The sequence below is a fragment of the Blastomyces dermatitidis genome, assembly GCF_000003525.1.
Source record: "Blastomyces dermatitidis ER-3 genomic scaffold supercont1.15, whole genome shotgun sequence".
NCBI lineage: Eukaryota > Fungi > Ascomycota > Eurotiomycetes > Onygenales > Ajellomycetaceae > Blastomyces > Blastomyces dermatitidis.
In genome coordinates, this window is record NW_025544788.1 from 848,667 (window position 1) to 872,945 (window position 24,279).

Consider the following 24,279-nt stretch of genomic DNA (forward strand, 5'->3'; position numbering starts at 1 on the left):
AGAATAACAGACTGAATGTAAGAATTTTTTATTTTTTTTTATTTCTTGAATAAGTTTTTACAGGTGGAGCTCTCAACAACTCAAACACAGTCCGTCTGGCCGAATTTACTTCTATTAATCAATGCCAGGGTACTTGCGGCCCCACCCGCTATCTTGTATCTCTATTATTAGGAGATAGTATATTCAACTTCATCACGCTTTTTTTTTTTTTTTTTTTTTTTTTTTTTTTTTTTTTTTGCGCCTTTCGAATGTTGAGATCTTCAGGCCTGTGTATAAAATCCAATGAAATCCCAATTGCTAATCCTACGGATCGTCCCTTTGGGCATTACCTAACTTATTTAGACCTAAATTAATCAGTAACAAACGTAGCTACTGAGGATTGCGATCTCTGCTCCATTATTTCTCCGCACCAATTCCCATCCATCCTGAGCCCCGCAGAGTTCCTGCAATAGATATACAAAGAAACAGAGAGCAAGAGAAAAAAAAGAGAAAAAGAAAATATTACCGCGATGGATGGAGTGCAATTCAGGGAAGCAGCCCATGCTGCCATTGAAGAGAGTACGCAAGCCTTTTTCTCCTTCTATTTTTACACCGCGATATTCTCCTTGTGCGTTCTTCGACTCCCCGCAACTAACCTGGCATTCTAGTAATCGAACACTTCAACTCGATCGACTCGAAAAGAGTCGTCCCCAGCATAGAGCCTGGGTACCTCCGTCCGCTCATTCCCACATCGGCCCCCAACGACCCGGAGCCATGGAGCAAAATCCAACCGGACATCGAGTCCAAAATCATGCCCGGGCTGACCCAATGGCAGTCCCCAAAGTTCATGGCCTACTTCCCCGCAGGCGTGACGTACCCTTCCATTCTCGGCGAACTGTACTCAGCAGCCTTCACCGCGCCGGCGTTCAACTGGCTGTGCTCGCCCGCGTGCACGGAGCTGGAAATCATCGTCATGGACTGGATGGCGCAGGCGCTCGGGTTGCCGGATTGCTTCCTCAGCGCTGCGTCGTCGAAGTCAGGGAAGAGTACCGGCGGGGGAACTATTCAGGGCACCGCAAGCGAGATCGTTGCGACCGTCATCGTTGCCGCTCGGGAAAGACATGTGAGGGACAAGGCGCTGGCCGAGGGGTTGGTGGAGGGCACCCCGGAGTGGGAAGATCGGACCATGGAGCTGCGGACGCGGCTTGTGGCGGTGGGCACTGACCAGACGCACAGTTGCACGGCGAAAGGTGCGCGGATTGCCGGGGTGCGGTACCGCGCTATCCCCACACGGCTGGAGGATGGTCTAGCCATGACGGGGGATGGATTGCGCAAGATGCTAGAGCAGTGTGAGCGCGAGGGCATGGAGCCGTTCTACCTGACTGCCACGATGGGCACTACTAATTCCTGCGCCATTGATCGGTTTTCGGAGATCAAGGCGGTGCTGAAGGAGAAGGAGGCATGGCAGAAGATATGGGTCCATATCGATGGTGCGTATGCCGGTTCCGCGCTCGTGACAGAGGAATGGCAGCACATTGCGCAGGAGTTTGCGGAGGGAGTGGATAGCTTCATGGTGAATCTGTCCAAGTGGCTCTTAGTTAACTTCGACGCCAGGTAATGTTTTTTTCCCTTTTGCTGCTTTCTTCCAAAAAAAAAAAAAAGAAGAAGAAAGAAGAAAGAAGAAAAAGAAAAAGAAAAAGAAAAAGAAAAGAAAAAAAGAAAAAAAGAAAAAGAAAAGAAAAGAAAAGAAAAGAAAAGAAAAGAAAAAAAGAAGAAAGAAAAAGAAAATATGTTCTTTACATATTGCTTCATACTCTCGTCTCTCCCTCATGTCTGCCACAGTGCTAACGCCCACACCCTTTTGTCACCAACTATAGTTTACTCTATGTCTCCAACTCCATCCACCTCACCAACGCTCTGGACATAACCCCTGCCTACCTGCGGAATCCCAGCAGCCTCACCACGCCCGTGACAGACTTCCGCAACTGGGGCATCCCACTGGGCCGACGCTTCCGCGCACTCAAGGTCTGGTTCGTCATGCGCACCTACGGGCTATCTGGCATGAAAGCGCATATCCGCAAGGGCATAAAGAACGGCGTCGTCTTCGCCAACCTCACTAAAACGCGACCGGATCTATTCGAGATAGTCACAGGGCCTTCGATCGGATTGACCACGGTAAGGGTTAGAGGCCTGGATGAGGCCTCCCCCGCTTCGACTGCATCTTTGACTAATGGCACGTCCGGTTTGAACGACGGGGTGGCCAAGACAGTAGGGTCAAAGGACACGTCAACCATTTCGACGCAGGCCCTTACTCAGAAGGTTTGTGAAAAGATCAATGCCGGCGGCGAATTATTCCTGACGTCTTCGGTGATTGGTGGGTATACGGTGATACGGGTCGTGAGCGGGAATCCGCTGGCGCAAGAGAAGTATGTCCGCCAGGCATTCGAGGTTTTGGTCAAGGTTACTGAGGAAGTGTTGGCGGAAGAGCGCAAGAAGATGCAAGGACAGAGCTTGCGAAACTAAAAGGTTGCACATGGATCTCACTTAGCAATAGAAGTTAAAACAAGGGTGGTTAATGTTGGCTACTGAGACAGCTATTTGGTAAAAAAAAAAAAGTGTTGGTTAGACTTAGATAGATTTTCTTTTACGACGCAAATGAAGGGACGTATCTAATTAGGATATCACCGTACCCTCCCAGTCAGATTCCAGTAAGTCTCCGGGATCCTTGTTTGAGATACACCAGGCTCGGCAACATATACAACTTAGCTGCAACGACTGCTGAGCATTGGCCCGTACCCAGATACTTTCAGGAACAAGTCTGACAGAATATTGAAATAAAGAGACTAGGTTTATATATGCATATATATATGTGTTATATCCAAATAGATCCGTATCTAACATGCTCCCTCTATTATCCAAAAATATTTTATTCCAAATGTTTATCCAAATTGCTATAGATATATCCCCCATTGATCCAATACCGTAACCCCAATCCAACGTCTTCGTGGAGAATAAATAAACCAAAAAAAACACGCCTCTCAACCTCTAGGAAAGATTATGACCGGCACCACAACCGCGGGCACTTCCAGCCTCACAACCGAAAAAGCCCACCCGGGCCCCGCCCACAGCGCGAAAGTAACGAGCCACACATACCCAACAAGGCGGTGCCACATCTTCACAGGCCCATCTCCCTTGCTCCCGGTGACACTGCGGTATATCCACCGGACCGCGTCCTCAAACATGATGCCCCAGGCCTGAGATAGGAACAGGGATATGCAGCGGGAGTCGCGGAGCCGGATGCCCAGGATGCGGTCGCAGTCTATGTGGACGAGGCCCGATATCAGGAAGATGAGGGTGAGTTTGGTATAGGCGGTTACGAGGAGCAGGAGTCTGTCTTGCAATCGGAGGTGTGTTTTGGCGGTAGAGGCTTTACCATTACTCTCGTCGGTACTGGTGATGCGGCTGGTGTTTCGGGTAGGGAGGCCTGGGAGACCAAGGACTGAATGGGTGATAAAGGAGGCGCCTGATTCGAGGGGCCGGAGAAGGAGCTGGTGCCAGAATCGCCTGTTGGTTGCCATATTTTGGCGCGGTGTCAGTTTTTGCTTGCTTTGTTGCTTCTTGTGCAAGTCACGGAGAGACATATTTGGAGGAAACTGGGATTCCTTGGACATATACTATACATACCTCCAAAATGTCCTGATGGAATAAACCTGTCGAAAATCTCCAAACAACGGCTTCCAATCTGAAACCTTGGCCCCGCACAGCCCTACAGCAACCAACGAGAAAAAGTCATATCCAATAAGCAGCGAGATATAGGCACATATACAATGGCCCACAAGAATGCCGACCGTCTCCCCGATTTCAGCGGGCGATATGTCATTCGCCATTATCCGGGCGAAAATTCGGTCCTTGCCTGGACCAAATTTCGCCTGCGCATCCTCAAGTGGTTGGCTGGTAATCAGATCGAAAACCAGGTATAGCAGAATGAAGCGTGCGGTGCGGAAGAGGAGAAAGCTGCGACGCGATGGAATGTGATGCAGCCTGCCAGAATCGAAAGAGGGCACATTTCGGGTCTGGTCGGCGCGATTAATCCGTCTTTTGTTAATGGCTATGTCAAGCGACCAGCGGACTTTATCGTAAAAACAGTTCCTTGTAGAGGCAGCGTGTGTATCGGCTGTGTCTTTGTCACCGTCGTGCTTTTTTCTATCGCCCGCCTCTCCTGTAGGATATGAGATCTTAGACAGGCATACGTTGTCCAACACCTCAAGCGCAAGCAGAGTTCCAAACTCCAATCCGATGAAGATATTCCATGGCTGGACATAGCTAGCATGATGAGCTGTCAGGCAGACGATCGCAACCGGGAGCAGAATCACCGGAAGCATGCATATCCGTTTGTAGGAGTTCGGGGGGACGTAAATGAGCGTTATCCCTTGTAATGCAATCGCGACAGCAACCGCCAGGTATGGGATAAATATGTTAAGCTTCATTGCTGTGATCTCCCGCTCCTCTCCTTTTCTACTCGCCTTCTGTTTCTTCCAAGGTCCAGTTATCCTCTGCTCTCAGCCTCACATCCGCGATGCTCAAAAACGGGCTCAAAGCTATATTAGCGCCATCTTAGCAGGCCGAGTACAGATTAGATGCCAGCAACTCTGCTGTTATTAATTCGCTGGGTTCCAGATCAGAAAGAAACTTTTGTGCGCCATCACGAAGAGGAAAAAAAAAAAAAAAAAAAAAAAAAAAAAAAAAAAAAAAAAATCCGCACCTAAATACGAAAAAAGCAAATAAATCCTTCGCATGCGGGGAGCCATAGTTGGGTCCTCACCCTTAAGATATTAAGATTGGGACCGTGGATGACCCAAATAGAGTTGGTTCGCCATAGGCTCGGCAGGGGCGGCTGTGAGATAATTTAATCTAATCAGATCGCCTAGTTAACTATTTATTTCAGTGCCAACCGTAACTAGCGGGGCGATAAGGGTTCTAATAGTTGCACGACTCTGGTGAACAACAACTTATACCATCTCTCCTCTACAGTTTGATTTTTTTTTAGTTGGCTAATTTACACTCTCGTTTTTATCCCCATGATGCTTTCCATTTGAACACGAACATTCTTGTCGTCCCCACTCGTTTCTGGTTAATTACTAACATTTTGTGAAAATGGCATCGGAATTTCCAGCTGGTCCTTCGCTCGTCATCGGGGTAGATGTTGGAGGAACAAATACTGACGCCGTCTTATTAGACACGAAAGATACCGGATCGAAGGCAGTAATTGCATGGAGCAAATCCCCCACGGCGGCAAACGTCACCCTGGGCGTCAGGAGGGTGCTAGAGGACCTTCTCCGCATGGCACCGCACAATGAGAAGAATATTGCCGCAGTGACGATTGGGACAACGCATTTCCTCAATGCAATTCTTGAACACGATGCATCAAGGCTGGAGAAAGTTGCTATTATTCGTCTTGCGTCTTACAATTTCTCCAGCCAGACTCCTTCGTTCATCGACTGGCCTCCGGCACTAAAACGGATAATCAACGGCCATGCGGCAATTGTGCCTGGGGGCTGTAACATTGATGGGACACGCATTACTGATATTGACACAGCGTCAATTGCAGAACAGGCTCAGATTATTCGCTCTAAGAACCTGAGAAATGTTGTCGTTGCCGGTATCGGGTCTCCAATGGATACGAAATATAGACAAGAAGCGCAAGTTCGGGAAATCCTCCAAACCAACCTAGGCGAAGATGTCAATATTGTCTGCTCTCATGAGATTTCTGGGAGCGGGTTGTTGGCCCGGGAGAATACGGCGATTCTTAATGCATCTATTATTAACTTCGCACGGAGAACGATCCGCGGGTTTATGCAAGCTATGTCGCAACTGGGACTTAGGTGTCCGTTATACCTTACAGCTAACACCGGTCATCTACTCTCTTTTACAGAGGCGGTTCAGTTCCCGATTCGAATTTTCTCATCGGGAGCAACAAATTCTATCCGTGGTGCTGCGTACTTGGCAGGGCAATCCTTGAAAGACAGCAGCGGAGCTGTGGTGGTTGATGTGGGCGGCACAACAACGGATGTGGGTTTCCTTCTACGGAATGGTTACCCAAAGCTCGCCAGCTCACACACAGAAGTTGCCGGAATCAAAGTCAATCTTGAAGTTCTGCAAGTTGAGAGTATTGGGCTTGGGGGAGGCTCATTGGTACGCACCAGCCCGGACGGAGCAAAAGTGTTTGTGGGACCGGGCAGTGTCGGGCATGAGATCACTACCAAAGCGCTCTGTTTTGGAGGCACAATACCAACAGCCACGGACGTTGCTGTTCTGTCTGGTGCAGCTATTGGCACGACCAAACCTGTTCTCCCAGAAACGACAGTTGACAAGGCGAGAGCCTGTATAAAGGCAATGCTAGAAAACCTCATCGACAGAGTGAAAACCTCAGCAGATCCATGCACCGTGATCCTAGTTGGCGGAGGGGCGGTGTTATGTCCGCAACGTTTAGCAGGGGTTAGTAAAACAGTCATCCCTGAGTTCGCAGAGGTGGCGAATGCAATTGGTGCTGCTATCGCTCAGATAGGCGGCAGAGCTGAAAAGATGACCGACAGTGCCTCTGTGGAGTTAGTTAAGGCTGAGGTGAAAGCTGCTGCTCTTGCCGACGCTGAATCGCGGGGTGCTGACATATCCGGGGCTGTGGTTACCAAGGACGAGGTCGTGGGTGTCCCCTATATGGAAAATGCAAAGCAGGTTCTGATCGAGGTCGCCTGCCCAGCAAATCATGTACGATTCTACTCCTCCTATAAGAAGAGCATGTCAGAGCTCCCGGCTACCGAAAATGTGCCTGGATATGAGGAAACAAAAGCCATCGACAACGACATAGGGTCAGACGGTATAGCAGAGCCAGCGATTGACATTTCCAAATATAGACCTACTATTGACCCTTCTGGAAAATGGCTCCTGTCTAAAATTGATGTTCAATTCATATCCATCGGATGCTATATTCTCGGTTGCGGTGGCGGCGGCTCCCCATATTCGACATATCTCGAAGTCGTCAACCTAGTGGAGGAAGGAAGAACAATAGCTATAGTCGAAGCTTCATCGCTTGATCCGGATGCGGTTCTCGTCCCCGTTGGTGCAGTTGGATCCCCAGCTGTTGCGGATGAGAGACCTGGTGGAGACCTGGTGCTGCATGCCTTGCAAACAATGGAAAAGGAGCTGGGGACGAAATATGACAGCATTTTGGCTGTGGAGATTGGAGGAAGCAATGGGCTACAGCCGCTTATATGGGGCTCGTCGAAGTATTACAATCTACCTTGTGTCGATGGCGATCTGATGGGTAGGGAGCTTCATTTACACTTTTTTTTTTTTTAACCTGCGCTCTCGCTTTTTCCACCTGCTGATAACATGGAAATATAGGAAGGGCATACCCTAATTTCGAGAAGATGACAAGCTTCATTGACTCAACGGATATAAACAAACTACTCCCCGTGGCGTTGTCCAGTGGCACAGGCAGGAATGTAATCATCCCGCCTACTCAACCAGATGTTCAGGCAGCAGATTATGCAATACGGTCTACATGTGTTGAAATGGGGTACGAGGTTCCCCCATTACCCATCTATATGTTATTCCTATCTTTGCCCAAACGCTTCCATCATTGGGGATCTTAAATCTAACCGTACCCTTCTTCCTAGTTCCGCCGCTGGTGCCACTGGAGTCCCCATAAGCGGTTCAGACATGCGCCGTTTCGGTATCCTTAACACCCACTCCCTAGCATGGCGACTTGGCCGCGCAGTCTCCCTGGCGAAACAGGGAGGCCATCTGTTCTCGGTGGCAGATGAGATAATCCGCGAGTTTGGCGGCGCGCCGAGTGCCAAGGTGATATTCCGCGGCAAGATCATCAGCGTTGAGCATAGCTTGTCTGCCACTGCTCATACGACTGGGAAAGTGGCTCTGCAGCAATTGTCTGCTGATGAGCTGGGGGTGGATGGGGCGGGGTTGTCCAACGGGCCTGAGAGGGTAGTTGTTGAGTTTGTCAATGAGAACCTGAGCGCGAGGGGAATTTATTACGACGGATCTGAGGAGGTGAGTATTTTCCCACGTTTTATTGCTATATATATTCCCATATCTCATTAACTAACTATTACAAGTACCTCGCCGTCGTTCCGGATTTGATCATGCTCCTTGACATGGATACAGGCGAAGCAGTAGGAACTCCAGAGTATAGGTAGGTTGAAATAAACTTCACCATCTCCCCCGAACGGAACTTCTAACCCTTTATATTACCTTTAGGTATGGCCTCAAGATCATTCTCATGGTAGCCGCCCCGCACCCGCTCTGGACAACCGAACGAGGACTCGAGATTGGAGGTCCGCCTGCCTTTGGGCTAAACATCAAATACAAACCTGACCTTCAATACGTAAAGCCCAAAAGTGTAATTGAAGAGTATAGGCATGTTAGATGTGACGAGTTCAACTTAGCCTACACTACGGGTGCATGAGTTCAGGGGCCTTTGTATTTTAAGTTAATCCCTAATCCCTTATTTTGAATGATTTGATTAGATAAGGGGCAAAGATTAGCTAAATATAGAATAGAATAACCTAACGCCGTAAATCGAAATATCTTCAAGTGGAAGTTAGTATCTATTTTCGAAGGGATCACAAACTTGGGGCACTGCCAACAATTTCTGACGTCATTATTCCCTCTCTAACTAAGTTATGTAGTTATCTAATCGTCCAACACAGCATTTCACGAAGCTATCTCCATTCATTCTGTCTATTTCACGGTCTCTCTTTCATATACCAGCTATTCATACACGTAAACGAATACTCAGTTATGCCTCGTGCCACAGCAACGATCGGAAACACCGTCCTTGCCGAGACGGATAAGTGGGAGAACGTCGAGGGGAACGTCTATGTAAGCAAAGATTCTATCTACCCCTATTACTCTCAAGGAACTTACAGTTTGATACTAAAATAATTGATATGCATAGTTCCCCCGCTCCTCCCTGAAAGATTCCACGGGGACATTTACGCTGATAAAATCCGACGCATCGACTTTCTGCCCTTGGAAGGGGACTGCGTTGTACTATGGTATTGCTCTGCAGGGTGTGTACATGTCTCATGCATGCCATTTATTTTACACGAATGTATATCGGAAATAAGAGAGAGAGAGAGAGAGAGATAAAAGGCTGATACAACCAAAAATATAACAATCAATGTGTCACACAGAGTCAGGTACTGTCATCTCTGATGTAGCATGGTACTACCCGGAGCCGTCCAAGGCGGCGCAGAATATTAGGGATCATGTTGCTTTTTGTGAGTTGTGGATTCTTTTTTCTTCTTCTATTCTTATATTCTATATAAGAGCGTTATGTCTTTTCAGGCTATCAAGAAGTTGTCTCTCATTTCTTTGTGACTTGCGATGCAGATAAGACGAAGGTCCGCGTCGTTGTTGAGTAGTAAAGCGGTCGACTGGGCTGGGGTCATTTGGCGTGGCGTAAGGAGGGATGGTATTTTGCACGGCAATATGAGATATGGGACATTGAGAGCGTTGTTCTCTTATTTGGGGCCAGAGTGTTGAGTTGAATGAATGTCATTGATATATGTACGAGAGTTAAACTGATCTGATGTGATCTGACAGACATTGATCTTGATATGGGATGGAATCTCATTTGCTTCTGTTGACCCCCGTAGCCTCACGAGTCGCCTACTCTACTCTTGCAGTTGCTTCTCATACCTACTGCGCGTATTATTCTAGTCTGTTCATATGCTGTATAATAATAAATAAATAGTAAATAACAACATCAAACAAATCTTCAATGGTTAACTATATTATTTATTATTCTGCGACTTGCTTTTGTTGTCGAATCTGACCCGAGAATTCCCGGGTCCTGGGCATGAGGGCGTATGGTATGGTATGGTAAGCACTGTACTTCTGGGGTAGTTAGCGTAGCTACACCCCGAGCCTTGAACTCCGTGAGGAACGAAAATGGGTGTCGGTTTTGTCGGTTATCTGATGAAAAAACGCCCCTGACACGGCTATTGCTTCTATTGCTTCTATTGCTCTCCCATTGACCCCCAGTAGTATCAATAACTTAATAGTTTGTTCGACGCAATAATAACGAATGTTGGAGATATTTTCTACTCTTCTTCCCTTAATAAAATTTATTTACTTCTTCCTTGACAATTCCCCGCCCTTGGCGCCGGTCGCGTGGCAATCACATGACTTTCCCGAGCCGAGGCTTGCCATGAGTATCCCGCCAATCAGCAAGCTCCATGTCGGCCGAGACAGTTGGAATAGGGCTGTAATACCGCGTATTTATCCTAGTTTCTCGGTAATTTACGTACTGTCACAGCGATACATGGACTTTCTTTTCCCTTATCTGATCGCCAGCCCATTCCTGTCTCAATTTCTTCCTTGCTTTTTTTCTCATTCTGGGTTTCTTCTTCTCCTTCTTCTCTTCTTTGTGTCTGGTCTCATTCTTTTCGAAGCCCCGTGTTGTCTATCCCCTCGTTTTGGATCTTCCAGGGTTTTGCATCACTACATTTTGACACCTTCGTTTCGAGGAGTCTTCATCCTTCTTTGATTCCCCGGGCAGCATCATGGCAGCTCCGTCCTCCATTCTGCTGCGTGGCGGAGGTCGACGGCTAGCTCGTTGCTATCCCAGAGCTGAGGCTGCTTCGAAAGTCCTTCGACTATCCCCATTGACTGCCTGCAGGCAATGCTTGCAATCGGCAACGCCTCGATTGTTGTCCTCATATTCCTCCCGCAGATATGTCCACAGCAGCTCGCTGTCTGACCAACGCACACCGCAACCCCGCAATCTCATCCAGCCCCTCGATTCCTTCCCTCGCAGACACATTGGCCCTACTCCAGACACGGCGGAACAGATGCTAGCTGCTCTTGACCCGCCAGTCAATTCCCTAGACGAATTCGTGAAGCAGGTTCTACCCGCAGATATCGTGTCCGCGAGGGATCTAGAAATTGTGAAGCCCGATGGTTCGACCGGATTGCATGCGGACTCCGTCCATGGTGGGCTAGGGGAGTCTGATATGATCAAATTGCTGCAGAAGTACGCAAAAGACATCGATGCAAGTGGGAAGCCTTATATTGGATGCGGATACTACAATACCGTTGTTCCCCCTGTCATCCAGCGGAATGTCCTAGAGAACCCTCTCTGGTATACCAGCTATACTCCTTACCAGGCAGAGATTAGCCAGGGACGATTGGAATCGTTGCTTAACTTCCAAACAGTGACCGCGGATCTGACTGGCCTCCCTGTTGCCAATGCCTCCGTCCTGGATGAGGGTACTGCCGCTGCTGAAGCTATGACCATGTCATGGGCAACAATGCCGGTCCAAAAGCAGAAGAAGGAAGGGAGGTCATATGTCGTTTCCCACCTGTGCCATCCGCAGACCATTGCCGTTATGCAGTCGCGAGCAGAGGGTTTCGGAATCAAGCTAGTGGTTGGTGACATTATGGCTGAGGACTTTAAGCTGGTCAAGGACCAGGGTGACTGCCTCATCGGTGTTCTCGCACAGTATCCCGACACTGAAGGGGGCATTTATGATTTCCAATCCCTAAGCGACAAAATTCATGAAATTGGTGGTACCTTCTCTGTGGCAACTGATCTTCTCGCTTTGACCTTGCTGAAGCCCCCAGGAGAATTTGGTGCAGATATCGCCTTCGGAACTGCCCAACGATTTGGTGTTCCCATGGGATTCGGTGGCCCTCATGCTGCTTTCTTCGCTTGCGCCGACAAATACATGCGTAAAATTCCCGGCCGTATTGTAGGCGTCTCCAAAGACAGACTTGGAAATCGTGCTCTCCGTCTCGCTCTCCAGACTCGCGAACAACACATCCGTCGTGAAAAGGCGACTAGCAATATATGCACTGCCCAGGCTTTGCTTGCGAACATGAGCGCCTTCTACGCCGTATACCACGGCCCAGAAGGTCTGAAGGCGATTGCTCAACGCATCCGGTCGTTGACTGGGCTCCTTCGGGAGAAGCTCTGCGCTTTAGGGTACACGGTTCCAGTTAAGGGGAACACTGCAAGCGACGGCGCAATCTTCGATACTTTGACGGTGGAAACAGGAAGCAGCGGAGAAGCTGACTCGCTCATGGAAGTTGCACTTCAATCTTCCATTTATCTGAGAAGAGTAAACCCCACTACAATTGGCGTTTCGTTGGATGAGAGTGTTGGTGTTGAGGAGCTTAAGGGCTTGCTTTCGGTATTCGCCAAGACTGCACCAAAGGGAGCCCCAGCGGACCTGCTTAATATCAGCGAAGATGTTCCTGAGTTGGAAATTCCCGCCAGCGTCAAGCGAACTTCGCCTTATCTGACACATCCGGTTTTTAATTCTCACCACTCGGAAACGGAGATGCTGCGATACATTACACATCTTGGATCCAAGGACTTGTCACTGGCACACTCGATGATCCCACTAGGGTCCTGCACGATGAAATTGAATGCTACCACGGAAATGGTTCCTATTACATGGCCAGAATTTTCGACGATGCACCCATTTACCCCATCAAAGATCGTTACCGGCTACCAGAAGATGATCGAGGACCTTGAACATCAGCTAGCTGATATTACCGGCATGGCAGAGGTTACTGTGCAACCTAACTCTGGAGCACAGGGTGAATTCGCTGGTCTCAGGGCTATCAAGATGTATCAAGATTCAATTGGTACCCCAGGGAAGCGAAACCTTTGCCTGATCCCCGTGTCTGCTCACGGAACCAACCCAGCCAGTGCCGCTATGGCTGGGATGAGAGTGCTGTCCATTAAAGGTGACCCGGTTTCGGGCAATCTCGACCTAGCTGATCTCAAGGCCAAGTGCGAGAAGCATAAAGACGAACTGGCAGCGATTATGATCACATATCCTAGCACATTCGGCGTCTTCGAGGAAGGGGTCAAAGAAGCCTGCAAGATCGTCCACGAAAATGGCGGCCAAGTCTACATGGATGGCGCCAACCTGAACGCACAGATCGGTCTGTGCTCACCTGGCGAAATCGGCGCTGATGTCTGCCATCTTAACCTCCACAAGACCTTCTGTATTCCCCACGGCGGCGGCGGACCTGGTGTCGGTCCTATCGGCGTAGCGGAACATCTCCGCCCATTCCTCCCATCTCACCCCCTCAGCCAACACCTACAATCCCGACGCTCAACGTCCAACCCCGCCCCACCCATCAGCGCCGCTCCCTGGGGTAGCGCTAGCATTCTTCCCATTACATTCTCCTACATAAACATGATGGGCGCGAAGGGCCTAACACACGCTACGAAAATCACGATTCTCAACGCAAACTACATCCTCTCCCGCCTAAAACCGCACTACCCAATCCTCTACACAAACGCACACGGCCGCTGCGCGCACGAGTTCATCCTCGACGTGCGTAAGTTCAAAGCCACATCGGGCATCGAGGCGATCGACATCGCCAAGCGCCTGCAGGACTACGGCTTCCACGCGCCCACTATGTCCTGGCCCGTGGCTAACACGCTCATGATCGAACCGACGGAGTCGGAGAGCAAGGCAGAGCTGGACCGGTTCTGCGATGCGCTTATTGCTATCCGCGGGGAGATCGCGGCTATTGAAGCGGGCAAGCAGCCGCGGGAGGGCAATGTGCTGAAGATGGCGCCGCACACGCAGAGGGATTTGTTGGGGGCGGAAGAGTGGAATCGACCATACACACGGGAGCAGGCTGCGTATCCTGTGCCATGGTTGTTGGAGAAGAAGTTTTGGCCGAGCGTGACCAGGGTGGATGATGGTGAGTGTTGCGGCTTTACTAAGTTTGATTCCAACATTTTTTTCCGCTTGAATGATTGCTAACGGGACACTTGCTTTTTTTTTAGCATTTGGTGATCAAAACCTCTTCTGCACCTGCGGGCCTGTGGATGATACTATCGAGTAAAAGTATAAATTATCGGTAATGCGAGTGGTAACACCTCGGGGAGCAAGGAGGTAATAATACCTCCCTCAATGCCGTACACCACTCTTTCATCCTCCTACTTAATTATCTCCCCTGAGTTTGTTCCTCGCTATAGACCCCTCCACTTAGATTATCTTCCCCCCACCATCTCAACGAAATGAAACCCCTAGACATAAACCATACGCATACATACACAAATACACAAAAATATACACTACCTTCTTCAACGAAACTACATTCCTCTTCCCGTATCCGTACGGTATGACATGGCGTTTAACCTCCATTTCAATTTCCAAATGCCCCCCGCGGCCCCCCCACTACCTTTCCTACCTCCTTAATTCCACGGCCCACGGTTTAGTGTTGTTGGAACCGTGCTTGTCTTGCCTCATTCGGCCGCTCTTTTTTGTTTTTTGTTTTTTCCCTTTTCTTGCATATATAACAACAAAAAATCGCCGTATGATTTAAAATGGTGTAATGAGGTATTTTATATTTATCTTTTTGTCTTAGTTTTCTGGTGTTGAATTGACTCTGATTCGATGTTGGCTTCATTTACATCTATTACCTATGTATATTTTATATTTACCTAAGCTTAAGGAACCATTTCCCTACTCACGCTCAAATGCAGTCCTTGCATGATTACACATCCCGGCTTTTTCGGGATAGTATCAGAGCAATCATTAATCACAGTAGATAAAATACCTATTCACAGCATAACATACATACCGACAAGGGTTACCTGCTCACATCATATCACGTGTCCCCGATAGCCGCCGCCGATGTGATTTGCCGAGACTCGGAGCTGCCCGAGCCGAGAGCCTAAAAAGGGCAGGAGGCGCCGAAGCCCGAGATATCAAAAGCCACTTTTGAACTTTTGAACTTCAACTTGTCACGTCAATTGTATACAAATTGGACGTCGGAGGCTGGCTTTCTCCGCGTGTCTATCTGTTAGGTTGTTCCGTGCTGATACTACTGCGGTCATCAGTTAAATACTACAAAGCAAGTCATCAGAAAAAGAAAGAATTTAGTTCCTCTCTCTCTATATTTATATCTGTCCCTCCACCCCGCCGTGCTGGCGGTTCACAGCTCAGTCCGGAGTTCAATTGCTCTTGTTTAAGCTAAGATATCTAGATATTGCATCCTGCAGACGGGTTAATCTCATAACACCCACGCTGCTTGGATTTGAAAGTGTCCTTTCTTTTTTGCCACACGCGGTATCTCTTCCTTCGGTCTGAAACATTCTGAAGGGATGAAAGTTTGAAAACAACTTTTTTGTCTTATATTTTCTGCTTCGTTTGTTCGGCATATATAACTATTCTATTCCCTGCGTATGCGGGAGAATTATTTGTCATAGTTCTTTTGCTGCTCGGTTCACCTCAGACTCATGATAGCAGGATAGTTTATATCCTGAACCCTTTCACTTAGCCACAGGCTCCCAATATTGCTTCGGTTTCGAGCATATAGAAACAATCGGGCCGTTTGCCGTTGATCTATAACAGTGATTATGGCAGACTACACTTATGCCGTTTACTACGGTACCTTCATCCACCTCCCACTTCTGCCGGAGCAGTCTGCCACACCCACTTCGCCGCCAAAACATAAATTATCTATCAACCACGGTGCTCTGTGGGTTTCGCAGCCAGATGGGAAGATTGCCGGAACTGACTGGGAGGTGAAGGATGAGGCGGGACTGGGAGAGTTGATTAAGAGGATGGGTTGGAGGGTGGAAGGCGAGCGTGAGGGCGATGGAGCAGGAGCAGGAGAGTTGGTGAGAATTGTAAAGTCTCGGAAGCAAAGGAATGGCTTCTTTTTCCCGGGATTTATTGGTATGCTGCCGGCTCCTTACCTTTTCTCGTTTTTTTGTATATCTCCTCCTTGACGTTTAGCCATAAACTAACTTCCTGTTGCAGACTCCCACATCCATGCACCTCAATATCCCAACTCCGGCATATTCGGCTCCTCTACTCTTCTAGACTGGCTAGAAACATACACTTTTCCCCTGGAATCGTCCTTCGGCAACAAGGACAACCCTTCTGAAGCCCCGCAATCTGCTCACACAGCCTATAATCGTGTGGTATCCAAAACTCTCTCCCACGGCACCACCTGCGCCGCCTACTTCGCAACCATCCACGTCCCCGCTACCAACCTCCTTGCAACAATCTGCCACACAAAGGGCCAGCGCGCCCTCGTCGGACGCGTCTGCATGGATAACCATGACCTCTGCCCGGACTACTACCGCGATAATTCCACCGCCTCCTCCCTCGCCGCCACAAAAGCAACAATCGCCCACATCCACACCCTCGACCCATCCTCCACCCTCATCAGACCAATCATAACCCCGCGCTTCGCCCCCTCTTGCACCCCCGCCGCGCTCAGTCAACTCGGCGCCCTCGCTGCCTCCACCTCCCCGCCCACCCCAATCCAAACCCACATCTCCGAAAACCTCAATGAAATCTCCCTCGTCGCAGAGCTGTTCCCCACTGCCAAATCCTACGCGGACGTCTACGACTCCGCAGGCCTGCTGACCCCACACACCATCCTCGCGCACGCCGTGCATCTCTCCGCCGACGAGCGCGCGCTTGTCGCCGCGCGTCGCTCGGCCGTGGCACATTGTCCCGCTTCTAACTCCGCGATCGGCTCCGGGCTGTGTCCCGTGCGCGAATTGCTCGATGATGGCATCACGGTCGGCCTGGGAACGGATGTATCTGGCGGCTGGAGCCCGAGTATCCTTGAGGCGGTGCGGCAGGCATGTCTTGTCTCGCGGCTTGTGCGGTTTGGTAATACCAGTGCTGCTGCTGCGGGCGGAACGGGGAATGGGCGTGAGAAGATTAGCGTTGAGGAAGGGTTGTATTTGGCTACCCGAGGCGGGGCGAGGGTTGTTGGGTTGCAGGATGTAATTGGTGGGTTTGAGGTGGGCATGTATTGGGATGCGCAGATGGTAGAGATCGGGGAGCAGGTTGATGCCTGTGGTGATTGCAGTCGAGGAGGAAATACCAGTAATGTGGATATTTTTGGGTGGGAGTCGTGGGAGGAGAAAATCGCGAAATGGGTTTGGAATGGGGATGATAGGAATGTAAAGGCTGTATGGGTTGCGGGGAGGTTAGTACATGGAGAGTCTTGTTGATAAACATATCTATATAGAGGAATTACACATAGATAGAGTAAAGTAGATCTGAAACATTTCTAACATTTTGCTGTTCTGGGTTTTTTACTCTTCTTTTCATTCTCGTTTCCTCTTTGGGAGAAAGGCCCCTTTATCAAGTCAGCTTCTCGCTCGTGATGCTAGAAAGAGCTAATCCAATTGTATTCTACTATGTATATTTACTATGTATATTTACAAATACAATAACCTCGCCATGAGAGCAAATCCCTAGAGCTATGGCGTTGTGTTCCATGTTGCGCTATAAATTTTCCTATATCGGCATCCATCTTGAGACGTCATTCTTCATTCTTCCATCTTATATATATATGACCAACACATATACGTACCACCGTCAAATCTTGTTTGCTACCAAAGTCTGGACGTATCTGGTGTTATAGTAGCCTTGTGAATCATTTGCCTCTGCTACGTTTAATTGTCCCCATTGTGACTGTTGGCAATGTTGCCATTGATTTATTTGCATTCACTGCGAACTGTTGCCGCCGTCGCTGCAACACGATATGGTACCATGAGATATCAGTTTAACCCGACACCCAGGATCCTTCTTTTGAGGATCAATTCCCTTCTCTACGTTCTAGGAGTTGATTTGCTATAGCACATCACCCTGTTCTGTGGTCTGATCAACCTATCGCGGTGCCAACTATTTCGCCGGTTCCCCTTCCAGCAGAAACAACATTGAAAGCGCGATGGAGAGCAAAAAGCCATTTCGCGTTCTCATAGTAGGAGGAGGAATCTCTGGCCTCTCGCTGGCGAATATGCTCCAGGAGAAGAGCATCGAGTTCCTCCTGCTGGAAGCTTACCCAGACATTGCTCCCCAGGTCGGGGCCAGCATCGGATTCCAGCCTCATGGGCTTCGAATCCTAGACCAGCTGGGCATGTATCAGGACTTCTGCAGACAGGTCACTGTTGTCAATCAGTTTGACATGCGAGGCGATAAGGGCGAGCTGCTGGCTTCCTTCCCTGATATTGAGAACGGCTTCGTCCAGCGGTGGGTTCAGCTTCGCTTTCCGTCCGTCCAGTGGTATATGGTCATTGGCTAAATTTGTTATGGCTCGCAGTCATGGATATCCTCTCATATTCCTCGAGCGCCAGCTGGCTTTGAAAATATTCTACTCGCACTTGGATAAATCAAAGGTCTTGACGGGAAAGGCAGTGTGCAATGTTGCGCTTTTACACGATGGCGTCACCGTCACGACGAAAGATGGGAGTGTGTATTCAGGGGATATTGTTGTTGGATGCGATGGCATCCACAGCGAAGTTCGCCGCGAGATGGTGAGACTGGCAAATGAAGCCTCTCCTGGATACTTCCCTTCCAGAGAATATGATGGTGAGTAGCATTCGCTCTTGGTTCTTGAACCCACATCACAAGCTGGCTACTGACCTGGGAAGATATGCCGTGTGACTATGGCTGCGTCTTTGGCATATCCAAGCTTCCTACCCCTATACCTGCGGGCTGCTTTACTAGCGCGCCTCGACACAATAACTCATATGGAATTCTGGGCGGTCTCCATGGCCATGTCTACTGGTTTCACTTTTTTAAGCTGCAGAAGCCCGCCTATGGGGCAGGCATCCCACGATTCACTAAGGAGGATGAGTTACGACATATTGAGAAGCATAAAAGCGATATACTCGCCCCTGGCTTGAGCTTCGAGGACCTTATAAGGGGGCACATCGTGTATAATATGACTGCGCTTCCAGAATACACTTTTCAGCAGTGGCATTACAACCGGCTCATAACAATTGGTGACGCTGCGCACAAGGTTAGCTGTGCACATATTGACATCGTGTGTTCTACATCTGAATATAACCACTGACTCCTGGGCAGTTTCATCCAATTGCTGGTCATGGGGGCAATTCAGCCCTCGAGTCTGGTGTCGCTCTAACCAATGCTTTGGCACGAGCGCTCAAGGGATCAACTTCCAATGCACTATCCAATTCGCAAATCTCGGATATCTTCCAGGGCGTCCAGAACCTGCGCCATAAGACAGTAAAGAGGCTAATTGCAGTGTCTCACACCCACCAGCGCGTACAATGTTTAGAAAGTCCCTTTGCCAGATTTTTCACACTACACCTACTCCCGCGACTCCATGTAGATCGCGTCCTTGACAATAACTCACAGTTTTGTCCACAGGCGCAAATGTTGGAGAATGTCGCCCTACCTCACCAGCCACGACTTGTTCCATTTGACTCTGACATCCTCAACCCCCCTTACAGGAGAGGCTGGTATGGTTGGGCTTTGGCTTCGTTTTTCCTAGCGCTCTCAGCTATTCGATTTGGGATGGTAGATGTCTGGGATACGACAGAACGGGCATCAGGCTCGGTTGAAAATGCCAACATGGTTCCGTCCTTAGGAATCGAGTTCCTTTATAAAGCTCTGTCCAGTTCCCTTCCACGTCATGAAACTGTCAACAGGATGCTTGCACCTGGTCAATGTATTCTGCATCTGTATTTTGTTATTTCGCTTTTCCCTATGGTTGCCATATACACAATTGAGTCTGTCAGGAAACGCAACAGCTTGAACTTACTTACCTTGTGAGTTACCCCTGAGTCGTTTCTCTGCTGCTGTACAACAGTGTTAACTAACATTTAATATCTTTTAGCACAAGCTTTTGGGCCATCCTATATCAAGTCTTTGGCATTGCCATTATTGGGCCCCTGTACTATATAGCATACATTCTAACATCATCAAACACGAATTACTGGTGGCCAGTCTCCCGTCAAGTTCCAACATCCTACGCGAAGGCACTGCTCCCAGCACTCCTACTCGGCTACCTCCTACCTACCCTCTTATTTTCATATCACGGATACTCGGGCCGCCGCCTCGCTGAAGTCATGTCCCTAATCTGGAAACCAGCCCCTATATACGTCAACATCATCCTCAGCCTTCTTTCCACAGTATACGCCAAAGGCTACCCGGACAGCCCTCGAACTCCACCGGCAGATAAACCCATGCCAGACCTTCCATTCCTGAACCGCGTCTACCTTTTGGTCTTCAATGTTGCCGCGTTAACACATTTCTTTACCCTCTCCGCGGCGCTCGCGCCTAGTTATCCAGGCATATCCATCGTGGATATCTTCATCCCACTCGCCATCGGCAGTTTGGAACTTCCCTCTGTGCCTGAGACGCGTACCCGCACCCTCTGGCTTGTGGACTTTGGGGTCTTCTGGATCGCTACAACGGTCTGGTGCGTTCTAGCCGTGTGGGATATGAATCGTGTTGGCAGGGCACGGGTTAACATAGGCGTGGCGGTTGGGGCCATTATGATGGGTACTGTTGCTGTTGGACCTGGGGCAACGGCGGCGACTGTTTGGTATTGGCGGGAGGAGAAGATGGCGAAGGTTTTGTTCAAGAAAGTAAGAGGGGATAAACTGAAATAATAGCAGCTTCGGATTTTCAGCGAGTTTGTGGAAATAGTCGTACCATACATATAAAGTAACTGCCTAAGGTTTTCATACTCTCTGCCCTCGTGAGGGTTGTTGTGTAGAGATTATATAGATAATTTTACATCTCTCTACTTTTCACCCCCTGTTTAATGGATCTAGATTCGAATGAAAAAACTATTTATTATACTGTATACTGTTTAACTAAATTCCGAGGCAAGGATAGACGGCGCAACCAAACCATGTCCGATAACCAGGAGTCGCTTGAGGAAGGAATATCGTGGGAAACAACGGAACATTCTGTTAAGAAGGGGGAGGGAAAAACGGCAACGATAATTCGGCGGTAAAAAGCATGGGCGGCTTAAGCGGCGGAAAGCATGTTAGAGAAGGAAAATAAAAAGTCAATGGAGAAGCTTTCTGTTCAATTTCGTTAGGGGAGGGTTTGATCCGGGTTCAATCTTTCGTTATTTCCTCCCGGTTCAAATCATAATATACGAATATATATATGTATATAGTTTATCTATACCTCAAATCGCTACACTTGTCTATTCCGTTAGTCATATTATCGAGACGCGTGTTTTTATACATATACACGTGCAGGACATGTATATGTAAATAGCTATATATATCAATGTATATATATATATATATATATATGTTGTCAGACTACACAGGAAAACAGTCTCTTATCTCATCGATCCCCTTTCCCCCACCTTGTTTGTACGGGCGCGGGGGTATGCTTTCCCGTGGTGTTGTAAATAAACAAACACACATACGTACGGCATATATGGAATGGCCCATATATATACGATACAGTTACCCGGGGATGAGACGTGATGGTGATTTTTGTTTTTATGAACAAAGGTCTTTTGTACGTACCTAGAAACCCTGGCCTCATATCCTCATAGACCAACTTGTCTGATATGTATCATATCACTATCACCTCGTCCACCAACCTGAGATGGGCTCTAGGCCTCGTATCTTTTCCATTTTTCGTTCTTCGTTTCCTTTTTGTCGGGTTCCCTTGGCTTTTCTGGCAAACTAGGCGGGCGTCGTTCGTAGAGTTCGATTTTCGAACAATATATATAGTGAGATATATAAAATACGCTCCAACACATAAAAACCGCACACTCACTTAAAACTCACCACCTTATCCCCCCCCAAAACCTTCCCTCCAAGGCGTCTTCTCTACACGCCGTTCCGGGCCCCGTTTCCACCCCACTGCATAACGCGCGGGTACCTGCTGAGCAGCTCGACATCTCCCAACGCCCCCTTGCCATTGTTGCGGATAAACTGCGCACTGCCATCGGTGACGGGCGAGTAATCCCATGGCGTGAACTGCCCCTTCACTAAGGCTGAGTAGACAAGCCGTCGGCGCCGCTGTGAGTGCAGAACCTGCGCCCGCAGTGCTTCGAAGTCCCAGCGCGAATGGGCTTCGGAGATGAAGGCGGAGAGGATTGCTTGGATGTCGGTTTGGGATGGGCTGGTGAGCCCGCCCGCGGGGGTAGCGCTTGGGGTTGGTGTACGTGGAGGTGTCAGGACCTGTGCTGGGTTGACCTTGTGGTTGGAGAAGAAGGGGACGTTGAGCGTGTCTGGTAGTGGCGAAACACGCGGTGTTGGTGGTGCAGCAGGTCCTGTTGGGAGAGACTTTTCGAGTTGCGGCTTTGTTGTTGGTATTTCAAGACCAGCCGCAAGATTGTTTGACTCGGTTGGGTCGTTCTCAACGTTATAGAGCATTGGCGGATCGATGGGTGAGTATACGAACTTCCATGGACCCCGCCGGATCATAACAACCGGCGCGAGGGTACCTTCAGCCATGTACTCGCCGATAACGGTGTCGGTTTTCACGCCGGAAACTGCCTCGGGCGAGCCCTCGTCAAGGATGTAGGGCATCAGCGAGACGCCGTCAATGGGGAGATCGGTGTTCATTTCGCCACCGGTCATTGCTACGAAGGTAGGGAGTAAATCCATGGTGGAGACGTTCTCCTTGACGCGCCTTGGCTTGTAGCGGCCCGGCGCGTGGACAAACATTGGCACTCGAGCGGCATGTTCGTACCATACCATCTTATACCACAGGCCCCGCTCACCAAGCATGTCACCGTGGTCGCCCGTGAAGACGACGATCGTGTTATCATCAAGCTCGCAAGCCTTCAGGGTTGCCATCAACTTGCCAACCTGCGCATCCACATATGAGCAGGCGGCGAAATATGCTCGGCGCGCAGCTAGAATGCGCTCTTCGGGGATTTCCTTGCCGAGGAGATCAATGCACTTTAGCACCCGCTGGGAGTGTGGGTCCTGCTTGTCGTGTGGTAGGGCTGAGGTTTTGGGAAGAGGGATTTCCACATCTTCGTATAGGTCCCAGTACTCCTTAGTCATGGCGTATGGGTCGTGAGGGTGGGTCATGGAAACCGTGAGGCAAAACGGCTGGTCACGCCGGTGGCGAGCGTGGTCATACAGATATTGGGTTGACTTGTAAATCACCTCATCGTCGTAATCAAGCTGATTTGTGCGGACGCAGGGTCCAGCTTGCATCACCGAGGACATGTCGTGGTACCAATCCGGGCGAACCTCCTGCACTTTGTGTCAGTTAAACATAAGATTCACAGATTCTATAAAATTTCCCTTAAAAGTCAGCGGGTAACTTACAGGCTCATCCCAATTAACGGTCCATCCATAATCTCCTGGGTATATATCGCTCGTCAGGCGTTGCTCGTATCCATGCAACTGATCCGGTCCCGCGAAATGCATTTTCCCCGCCAGCGCAGTATGGTACCCCTCCTTGCGCAAGTAGTGTGCGTAAGTAGGGGTATCCGCTGACAAGTCGCTTGCATTGTCATAGCCTCCGATCTTAGATGGTAACTGCCCAGTCACCATGGTGAAGCGAGATGGGGCACAAAGTGGCGAATTGCAGTATGCAGATTCGAAGCAGACGCCTTCACGCGCGAGACGGTCAAGGTTGGGTGTCTTTATCGGGGAGTTTTTGTCGTATAGGGAAAGAAGAGGAGCGGCCATCTGGTCCGCCATGATGTAGAGAATGTTTGGTTTCTTGCGGTCAGTCATGATGAGAGATGTGTCGCGTGCCTTTCTTTTTAACAGTGATTGACTTTCTTGGATAATGATGTGACGGGAATAGGGAGCAGATAGAACGAATGAGGCAGGGCTTTGAAGTATTATAATTAAATAGAGGTAGGTGATATGAACCTACGCTTCTTGGAGGAAAAGAGAGAATGAAAGGAAAAGAGAGTAAAGAAGTAGAAGAAAAATCTTCCCGGTGGCCAGGTTTCGCCATTTATGAACCAAAACTGGAGGCCACACATTTTTCTAGTACAAGAACAAGAGTCGGATGTGAATGTGGGGAAACTTTTTCCCATACGCTGCGTAATTGCTCTTCAATCATCCAGAGCAAAACCGTCCCACATAGATGGGAGTCATGGGACCGAAAGATGGCTGGGCTATTATTTTGCGCTCAACTAGATTATTTCCGTGGATCAAAAAATTGAGTCCTGTCCAGTTGATAATAATAAGTTATTAAGGTGCAGCAGATTCACCGCCAGTCCGCGATTGCGTGCTGACGGGCCTGGTTTGCGACAGTGCAGTGCGGCGTTTCAATCTCCTGGATCAGTTATTATGTATGCTGCCTGCCTTGCAATAATTGCAATTCCTATGTTTGCTGCTGTTTCGGCAAGTCCGTACTCGAGTTGAGAGTTCCCGTCCATTTAAGTCGTAACTAGGTATGTATAGTTAAGAGGTGTGTGTTGCATCTCTGAAAAAGTTGCCAGCAGATCTTGTCCTCGCATATTCCAGGGCTCCCTTTTTCCGCATTACGCATCTCGCCTCCACCCTTGGAC

The 24,279-nt window shown here is 49.1% G+C and overlaps 7 protein-coding genes across 9 annotated transcripts; 5 read left to right on the top strand and 2 right to left on the bottom strand.

The window, feature by feature from the left end:
- The first annotated feature begins 233 nt into the window (after positions 1–233).
- BDCG_09422 (aromatic-L-amino-acid decarboxylase) lies at positions 234–2,963 on the top strand. The gene is made up of 3 exons (XM_045425213.1): positions 234–558; positions 648–1,593; positions 1,857–2,963. The coding sequence occupies exons 1-3, from the start codon at positions 510–512 to the stop codon at positions 2,500–2,502; spliced, it is 1,641 nt and encodes a 546-aa protein (XP_045273759.1). The 5' UTR covers positions 234–509; the 3' UTR covers positions 2,503–2,963.
- BDCG_09423 (uncharacterized protein) lies at positions 2,802–4,834 on the bottom strand. The gene is made up of 3 exons (XM_045425214.1): positions 4,802–4,834; positions 3,664–4,645; positions 2,802–3,543 (listed from the first exon to the last, which is right to left on the bottom strand). The coding sequence occupies exons 2-3, from the start codon at positions 4,464–4,466 to the stop codon at positions 3,018–3,020; spliced, it is 1,329 nt and encodes a 442-aa protein (XP_045273760.1). The 5' UTR covers positions 4,467–4,645; positions 4,802–4,834; the 3' UTR covers positions 2,802–3,017.
- A 299-nt stretch (positions 4,835–5,133) lies between these two features.
- BDCG_09424 (hydantoinase) lies at positions 5,134–8,461 on the top strand (the record flags this gene model as incomplete). Its single annotated transcript, XM_045425215.1, has 5 exons — positions 5,134–7,300; positions 7,381–7,555; positions 7,656–8,046; positions 8,112–8,188; positions 8,254–8,461. 5 exons carry the CDS (start codon positions 5,134–5,136, stop codon positions 8,459–8,461), a joined length of 3,018 nt encoding a protein of 1,005 aa, XP_045273761.1.
- A 335-nt stretch (positions 8,462–8,796) lies between these two features.
- Positions 8,797–9,422, top strand: BDCG_09425 (uncharacterized protein; the record flags this gene model as incomplete). Its single annotated transcript, XM_045425216.1, has 4 exons — positions 8,797–8,877; positions 8,954–9,068; positions 9,192–9,278; positions 9,391–9,422. The coding sequence occupies 4 exons, from the start codon at positions 8,797–8,799 to the stop codon at positions 9,420–9,422; spliced, it is 315 nt and encodes a 104-aa protein (XP_045273762.1).
- A 709-nt stretch (positions 9,423–10,131) lies between these two features.
- BDCG_09426 (glycine dehydrogenase) lies at positions 10,132–14,612 on the top strand. Its single transcript, XM_045425217.1, has 2 exons — positions 10,132–13,731; positions 13,817–14,612. The coding sequence occupies exons 1-2, from the start codon at positions 10,566–10,568 to the stop codon at positions 13,873–13,875; spliced, it is 3,225 nt and encodes a 1,074-aa protein (XP_045273763.1). The 5' UTR covers positions 10,132–10,565; the 3' UTR covers positions 13,876–14,612.
- A 782-nt stretch (positions 14,613–15,394) lies between these two features.
- On the top strand, positions 15,395–20,590 carry BDCG_17980 (uncharacterized protein; the record flags this gene model as incomplete). The annotated part of the gene is made up of 7 exons (XM_045427019.1): positions 15,395–15,716; positions 15,801–17,004; positions 17,715–18,038; positions 18,109–18,377; positions 18,440–18,810; positions 18,876–19,582; positions 19,651–20,590. The coding sequence occupies 7 exons, from the start codon at positions 15,395–15,397 to the stop codon at positions 20,426–20,428; spliced, it is 3,975 nt and encodes a 1,324-aa protein (XP_045282935.1). The 3' UTR covers positions 20,429–20,590.
- On the bottom strand, positions 19,662–24,237 carry BDCG_09429 (choline-sulfatase). Of its 3 annotated transcripts, none has more exons than XM_045425220.1 (3): positions 23,078–24,237; positions 21,311–23,002; positions 19,662–20,966 (listed from the first exon to the last, which is right to left on the bottom strand). In XM_045425220.1, exons 1-2 carry the CDS (start codon positions 23,489–23,491, stop codon positions 21,620–21,622), a joined length of 1,797 nt encoding a protein of 598 aa, XP_045282937.1. In that variant the 5' UTR covers positions 23,492–24,237; the 3' UTR covers positions 19,662–20,966; positions 21,311–21,619. The 3 variants fall into 3 exon arrangements, with proteins under 3 accessions (XP_045282937.1, XP_045282936.1, XP_045273764.1); XM_045425219.1 differs by having other exon boundaries at positions 19,662–20,971; XM_045425218.1 differs by having other exon boundaries at positions 19,662–23,002.
- Between the last annotated feature and the right edge of the window lie 42 nt (positions 24,238–24,279).

What these genes read in the sequence shown, in the direction of transcription:
- BDCG_09422 (XM_045425213.1), top strand. Translation starts at nt 510, where the DNA reads ATGGATGGAGTGCAATTCAGGGAAGCAGCCCATGCTGCCATTGAAGAG. An exon ending in CCATGCTGCCATTGAAGAGA is followed by an intron (nt 559 to 647) that starts GTACGCAAGCCT and finishes CTGGCATTCTAG; the next exon opens with TAATCGAACACTTCAACTCG. An exon ending in TTAGTTAACTTCGACGCCAG is followed by an intron (nt 1,594 to 1,856) that starts GTAATGTTTTTT and finishes CACCAACTATAG; the next exon opens with TTTACTCTATGTCTCCAACT.
- BDCG_09423 (XM_045425214.1), bottom strand. Translation starts at nt 4,466, where the DNA reads ATGAAGCTTAACATATTTATCCCATACCTGGCGGTTGCTGTCGCGATT. An exon ending in TCCATCAGGACATTTTGGAG is followed by an intron (nt 3,544 to 3,663) that starts GTATGTATAGTA and finishes GGCAACCAACAG; the next exon opens with GCGATTCTGGCACCAGCTCC.
- BDCG_09426 (XM_045425217.1), top strand. Translation starts at nt 10,566, where the DNA reads ATGGCAGCTCCGTCCTCCATTCTGCTGCGTGGCGGAGGTCGACGGCTA. An exon ending in CGTGACCAGGGTGGATGATG is followed by an intron (nt 13,732 to 13,816) that starts GTGAGTGTTGCG and finishes CTTTTTTTTTAG; the next exon opens with CATTTGGTGATCAAAACCTC.
- BDCG_09429 (XM_045425220.1), bottom strand. Translation starts at nt 23,491, where the DNA reads ATGACTGACCGCAAGAAACCAAACATTCTCTACATCATGGCGGACCAG. An exon ending in CCGTTAATTGGGATGAGCCT is followed by an intron (nt 23,003 to 23,077) that starts GTAAGTTACCCG and finishes CACAAAGTGCAG; the next exon opens with GAGGTTCGCCCGGATTGGTA.